The sequence below is a fragment of the Sander lucioperca genome, chromosome 22 (genome assembly GCF_008315115.2).
Source record: "Sander lucioperca isolate FBNREF2018 chromosome 22, SLUC_FBN_1.2, whole genome shotgun sequence".
Classification (NCBI taxonomy): domain Eukaryota; kingdom Metazoa; phylum Chordata; class Actinopteri; order Perciformes; family Percidae; genus Sander; species Sander lucioperca.
The window spans coordinates 27,870,453-27,877,702 of record NC_050194.1 but is presented as its reverse complement, the minus strand read 5'-3'; the positions used below and the strand labels follow the sequence as shown (position 1 = coordinate 27,877,702).

The 7,250-nt window shown below is 42.3% G+C and overlaps 1 protein-coding gene across 1 annotated transcript in view; it reads left to right on the top strand.

Annotated features, from left to right (window-relative positions):
* The first annotated feature begins 1,112 nt into the window (after positions 1-1,112).
* mtr (5-methyltetrahydrofolate-homocysteine methyltransferase) overlaps positions 1,113-7,250 on the top strand; it is a 49,574-nt gene continuing 43,436 nt past the window's right edge. The window contains exons 1-4 of the mRNA XM_031323857.2: positions 1,113-1,300; positions 4,791-5,002; positions 6,569-6,658; positions 7,109-7,178. Coding sequence (XP_031179717.1) covers positions 1,261-1,300; positions 4,791-5,002; positions 6,569-6,658; positions 7,109-7,178 — 412 coding nt within the window. The 5' untranslated portion in view covers positions 1,113-1,260. The remainder of the gene's footprint in view (positions 1,301-4,790; positions 5,003-6,568; positions 6,659-7,108; positions 7,179-7,250) is intronic.

Below are 7,250 nucleotides of genomic sequence, written 5' to 3'. Positions count from 1 at the left end.
GCACGTTTTACTTACAGAGGCTACTGCTTTTACTGCTAAATTGTACAATAACACAATCATGTTATGGATATAAAACAGTGTGAAGTGTAATGTTTTCTACATTATATTGATCAAAAATGATCAGTAATGTTGAATATAGCCTACAGTGTAATGGACCACCACAGTTCATGCATACATGTGAACCGCAGATTAATTCCAGAGTTTAACCTACATAGTGTAAAACTAAACACTATGTGAATGGGGCACAGCAGAAAGACGGAGCAGAGCGACACTGCTTGTTCAAGGTTGTCATGTGTAATCCTATAGGCCTACACTTCGCATCAGGTGTTAAAACCAACTGTACCAAAACACAGAATTAGACTACTATTTAACGCGACAGCGAGACGTTTTTAACCGGTAATGAAACTGTCTCAATTTAATACTGATGCCGTCAAACGGCCGTGCGGACAGACAGCAGTCAGAGCTCCGGCCCAGCTCTCTACAGCCTGAACCCTGCAAACGGAGATCCCGTTTGAAGGTGATGTGCTTGATTTTGACTGAACCTCCCAATTTGAGTAACCTCTGGATGGTTCGGTCAGCCCATCTCGGGACCAGGCCGACCGTTGCCGACTGGCCAAATGCTTAATATTTATTATTATTATTAATAATATTATTATTATTATAACCATAGTGAAATCGTGCAAGCGATAAAAACCTGTCCTATGCGCTGTCGGCCTGTAAAGACAATTTATTTGTAGGCTATATTTAAAAAAAAAAAAAAAAATCTGACCGGCCCACATTTAAAAAAATGGCCCGGCCCCTCTGTCATTTGCCAGAATTGCCAGATGGCCAAGCGGCAGCTGCCAGGCCAGGGGATCGGTTTATGCCGCTGCACCAATGACATAATCCATCAGTCACTTTTCAATCTGTGTGTCACTCTGAGTTTTGGCCGCCTGATTCCTCTATTCAGGCTGTATCTCTTTTTTTTATTTTATTTATTTTTTACCTGAGATAAGTATCTCATTCATTTAGTAAAACAGGGCAAATATTTTGTCTCAGTTGAATGCAGGAGAAAATGTTACATATTATTAGTGCTATGCTAAAGCTTTTATTGTGAAGGACTCAGGCCGGAAGTGTAGATGTTGCCTCAAGCGGACCTCAAGTCAGAGGCTCCGGGAAAGTAAGAGTTAGTTGGTTGTATAAGGTTGAAGGTTAAAGATTAGCGGCTTGGCCTTCTTCAGACGGACTGCAGGGCTGTTTTTGAGGCTGACTCTTTACAAGATGGCTCCGACTAATGTCATTAAATACTCTTCAGAAGAAGGTAAATATACGAACGTTAGCTTTCCCAGCGTTAACAGTTAGCGTTTAGCCTACAATGCTCTCTCTGCAATCCGTGTCCATTCTGAACTCACCGCTGTCCACTTGTTGTAACACCACGTGTATGTGACAAGTTATACGAGCTATTAACGTTGTACGACATGTAACCGGATGCAACAGTTTATTTCTGTGTAAAGTAAGCTATTATATAACATGTATTCCATTAGTAACTTTAAATGACAGAGCAGGTAATTATAAGTTAAACATGTAACTCGTCATGTTGACCAGTATGATGGCAACCAAGCACCACAACCAGCTGAGTGAGTGTCAGTGTTCACAGTGTTCAGGTATAGTAAGTAAGTAACTAAGTAACATTTATTTAGAAGCGCCTTTCACACATAAAATCACAAAGTGCTTTACAAGGACAACAAAACACAAGTCCGAGGATGAATACTAGACCTACTATCATTACTTTAGCAACACAGAATGTGAGTTAAGGAACTGGTTACAGTCATGACATATTGTAAGGTAGAGAGCAGGTCTGCAAACTAATTAGTATTTTGGAGGGGGATGGTTGGTGAGCGAAAATAGCTATAGGCTATACCACTACACAAATATCTATATGCAACCCACTAGACTTACTTGCTTACTACTTTACTACTACTAATACTTACCATTAACCTGTTTATACTTGTATGATCTTTGCTATTAATCTGTTTATATTTTTATGATCCTCGCCTGTTTATATTTGTATGATTCTTATTGTTAACCTGTTTACATTTTTCTTTATACTGTTAACCTGCTTACATTTTTATGATCCTTCACAACCTTAGGGCCGTCAACGCAACAGAGTCAACGCATCGGTACGCAAGCGTCCGCAAGGCTACATATCGCTACGCTTCGACCGCCACTATGCGTCGATGCGTAGCAAAATGTGTCGTCCCAGTTTTTGTTACGCGACGGGCCGATGCACGCAATACTATGCGTTGTCGGTGGGGGCGGAATTGCAAATATTGTATATTATTTCAAGTATATGTTATATTTACAGAAGAAGGTTTGAATACAATGGCGCCGACATCCGAAAGTACTGGAAATGTCTCTCCTCGTCCAGGCTTCGCATTCGGGAAGCACCAGAGACACAAACTCCCCATCCTGAACTCTTGTTCGGTTTAAATGCGAACATACCACCGCCTATCTCTGCGCTGCCTATTTTGTTGCCGCCAACGACGTAAAATTAGCAATAGGATGCACTCCTCTTCAGTTGCCATTTTGATCTAGATATCACCCGACTCTGCTACTCCCTGTTGCGTGAGCGGTGTATTGCATTTCACGCATCGCCCGTGACGCTTGCATCCGCTGTGTAGACTATCGGTACAGATCCATTTGACCGTGCGACGCTTCTGTCACGCTGAGCTCTATTCTATTCCTATGGGTGGCGTCAAGCGACTTTAACGTGCACGCAAAGCATTCCGGGAAGGCGGTGCTGCATTTGAAAAAAATGCTGCGCGTCCAAAAGCTGGCCGATGCCCATCTTTATGCAAATTAATCCGTTGAAGGCGACGCGACTATCCAGCAGAAGTAGACGAAAATCTTTTAAACTGACCTTTGTCAATCTGAAATGAAGACAGATTCAGCAACTCTATGGCCTGTTTCTCTCTTAAAATGTTTTCAGAAACACGTTTCGCTGAACTATTTTCGTAAAATACTAGATTGTATTCTCAACGAGCCGCCATGACACTCTGTTGAAATTCTCGAGAAGCTAAACCCACATCAGGCGTTCGTCCAATCAGCTGCCGGTCAGGGGCGTGGAACATCAACCATGGATGTATGACGTCGCGACACCACGCTTAAGTTGTGTCAGACAAATGGATCTGTACTGTTATAGGTGAATTATACTGGACGCATCCAAGGTGGCGCGCGCCATCGTGACGTCAAAATTATGTCATATCCTGCCGGCGCGTCCGATTTATAGTGCGTGCCCGGCTGTCGCGCACGGCTCTTTTTTTTTTTCAGCGGCCCGCGACAAAGCGGAAACGGGAGGCCGAACGAGTTCGCAGCCAACCAGATGCCAGGACTCTCAGAGTGACTGCAAGTCTCTCTTGTAAACTTACTGGGTCAAGAGGAGTTCTTTTATGGTGAATGAAAGGCTTGATCTGACCAAGTAGGTCATCCAATCAAATCGAAGCATTGACGTCAATGCTGCTGCCAGTTCTGCCGTTGTTTACCTTTTTCTCCTTCTTCTAGTCCGTAGAAAGAGCAACGTCTGTAGCCTTTGCTCATTAGCGCCACCTCTGTTCAGGAGAAGACTGTAACTAGTGTCGCGAGCACCAGTGCGGATTAAATAGTCACGGCGATCCCATGACGTCACATTTGTACGCGCCAGCTGGGCTGCGTCCAGTATATAAGAGCCTTTAGAAAGGGAGCACGTTGCTCGCGTTGCTTGCTCGCATTGCTTGCTCGATTAGTTGTCAACTTTTAAATTAATCGCCAACTATTTTGATAATTGAGTAGTCGGTTTGAGTAATTTTTTTTAAGACAAAAGTAAAATTCTTTGATTCCATCTTCTTGAATATGAATATGTTCTAGTGTCTTCTCTCCTCTGCGACAGTAAAATGAATATCTTTGAGTTGTGGACAAAACAAGACACTTGAGGATGTCATCTTGGGCTTTAGGAAACACTGATCCACATTTTTCACCATGGTTTTTATTGTTATCCAATTATACATTATATGTTATCACTAAGAGAGCTGACACACCAGCCTGATAATCGGCCGTCGGACCGTCTGGCGAGGTCGGTGACTCAAGTCTGTTCAGTGTGTCCCGTGCCGTCGGCCGTCCGAGGAGCCGTCGGCATTCATTTTGGCCGACCCGACATGTTCAGTCGGAGACAGGACAGTCGGGACTCGCCCGGAAATGGGGAGCGGATGAGTCTCTCAAAATCTGACGAAAATCTTTTAAACTGACCTTTGTTGATCTGAAATGAAGAGAGATTCAGCAACTGCACGGCCTATTTCTCTCTTAAAATGTTTTCAGAAACACGTTTCGGTGAACTATTTTAGTACAATATGAGATCGTATTCTGAACGAGCCGCCATGACAGTCTGGCTGTGAATTTCCGGAGAAAAAAGAACCACGTGACACGTTCGTCCAATCAGCTGCCGGTTTTCATTTTCTGGGAAATAATCAGACATGGAATGGAAACAATACAGAGCAGCGCCGCCTGCTGCTATGGAGACGTATTACGTTTCGCGCACGCGCAGAGCGTACGCTCAAGTCTGCGTCGCCTCAGTGTGTTCTGAGGCATTTTTTGGACCTCGGGACCCGACTGATCAGTCCGACTGGCTTTTCTGCCGACGGTCGGCCGTCTGGTTGGTGTGTCAGGGCCTTTAGTTGTAATTTTCATTTAAAGTATGTTTTTTTTCTTTTCTTCTTTGAAACATTTGTCTTACTGTACAATCCCTGATGAACATGAAGTCACATTTCTTATCTTTCCAGGATGCAGATGTCCATTAGAGTCCGAGCTGCGAGCAGTGCTGCAGCAAAGGATCATGGTCCTGGACGGTGGTATGGGAACCATGATCCAGCAGCATAAACTTGAAGAGAAAGATTTCAGAGGGGATGAGTTTAAAGAGCACCCTCTTTCACTGAAGGGCAACAACGACCTTCTCAGTATCACACAGCCCAATATCATTTACTCTATACATAAGGTACGTCATCCAGGATGAAACATAACTAACTACTTTGGCTTATTTACCCTTAGTGATATCCAGTGGTGGAATGTAACAAAGTACAAATACTTCATACTTTTGACTTTTACTTTGTTACATTTTGCAGCAATTATCTATACTTTGTACTCCACTACATTTCTACAATGTTCCGTTACATTTTCTGATCAGTTTTCCCCACTGCCAAAACGTCTTCCTGTTACACGTTAGTCTCACCAGTGAAGTTTGGTTGCCATAGATATGGGGCACCGCCGATCCGTCATCGGCTTCCAAGCCGGCTCCGGTGCTCCAGAGCCCGGGCTCAGCGTTGCCGACCCTCGGTAATACAGCCTCCGGTAAAAGTGAAAATGTTTTTTATTCCCGTTTTTAAATCATAGTTGCCATCTATTTCTCTCCACAGCATCATTTACTTTTCCGCCAGGCTGCGTAAGACGCGTTCATATATCTTTTTTTATTTGGCTGGACCTTTTACGTCGCCTCCCCTTTTCCGCTGCTTCACACACTTTATGTGCTTACGCTCCCATGGTTAAAGGAAATAAAACTGTCTTAAAATAAACCATACCAACCAAAATAAAACCAACCGCATTCTGATTCTAACAACATATTTCCGTTTTATGCTAGTTAGGATAGGGACTTCTTTAAAAAGCCAACTGGCCTGGTTTGTGGTAGTGGATAGTATGGTTACTGAACCAGCCCTTTGTAAATCACGGGTCGCTACACACAGTGCCCTCACTGACACTTTTTTTCTTATTTGCCAATTACCATTTAAAATGGTAATATGCAAATAAGATAAAGAGATTAAATTGTTATGCAAGTACTTTTACTTGTAATACCTTAAAGTACATTTAAAATCGGGTACTTTTTACTTTTACTTAAGTAGGGTTGTCATTGTGGTACTTCTACTTTTACTAAAGTAAATATGTCTCTGGTTTTTGTACTTTTACTTAAGTACTGAGATTCAGTACTTCCTCCACCACTGGTGATATCAGCCATGCAGTTAATTTCAGTTTTATTTGTTGTGGTTTTGAGATACATGTATCTATTTTGAGTTTTCTGAAGCCAACCCAAGTGCAAATTAAGTAAATGGTATATTAATTGTGTTGCTCAAAGCAGTCCAGACTGACATTTAACAAACCCAAAATTAACATGTCTTAGTCCTCACTGTGAACTGTCTACTATGTCTCTTAGGGCTGCACAATATATTGTTTTTTAAAGTATTGCGATATCAGTTGGCGCAGTAACCATATCGTGAAAGGCTGCGACATATCGCGAGTTGTGTCTCAGTGTTTGTTGAAAGAAATAGAAAACAAATGCTCTCTAAAATGTCATTCTTGTGTTCTTCTTGTGTGTTCAATTTTAATGTTCAATTTGTTCAAAAAAAGCATGTTGGACATTATTTCCTTTCATTCGTTTTCATTTTAACAAGCACTTTGTTGTTTTTTAGCAGAATACTGAAAGCAGCAGAAATGCAGAACCGAGAACACTTTGATATGTTTATTTATCACAAGTAATATCGTAATGGTGATATTTAATGCTCTGGGTTTATAGGACTACCTCCTGGCTGGTGCTGACATCGTGGAGACCAACACGTTCAGCAGCACCTCTGTCGCCCAGGCTGACTATGGCCTGGAACACATGGTATGATCTGACGCTGCTAGACCACTGTGGATAACTCATGCACTTAGCCCTATTGCTACATGCAGCCCTTCGCCCAGTTCTGTGACCTTGCTCTTATCTCCACCATAAACTACAACATCCTCCATGCACTCTGCAGACCTAGCCTCACACCTTTACCTGTGAACATAAAATGTATTTATTTATTTATTGGTCCATTTTACAGTATTTTACAATTGTTGTGGCTCCATTTTCACAACAGTGTCAATTTGCAAAGCTGATATAGTCACTGGACTAATATTGGCACGTAACACAAAATGTAATTATTTGTTGAAGATTCAATAACATCATATTCCCACCCTTATTATCTGACATTATTGGCAGTTGTGGTATCGGCCTTAACTGTATTTGAGTCCCAGCTTTTTTCTTGCTTTAAAATGAGACTTGTGTTCTGTGTTTTCATTTGTTGTGCAGGCTTATCGCCTCAACAAGACATCTGCGGAGCTGGCGAGGAGGGCAGCCGACGATGTCACCAAACAAACTGGTCAGCTGAATTTTTAGCATTACAGCAGCAAAGCATTGGTAGATAACTGTACAATCCCAGACTCTCGGGGAT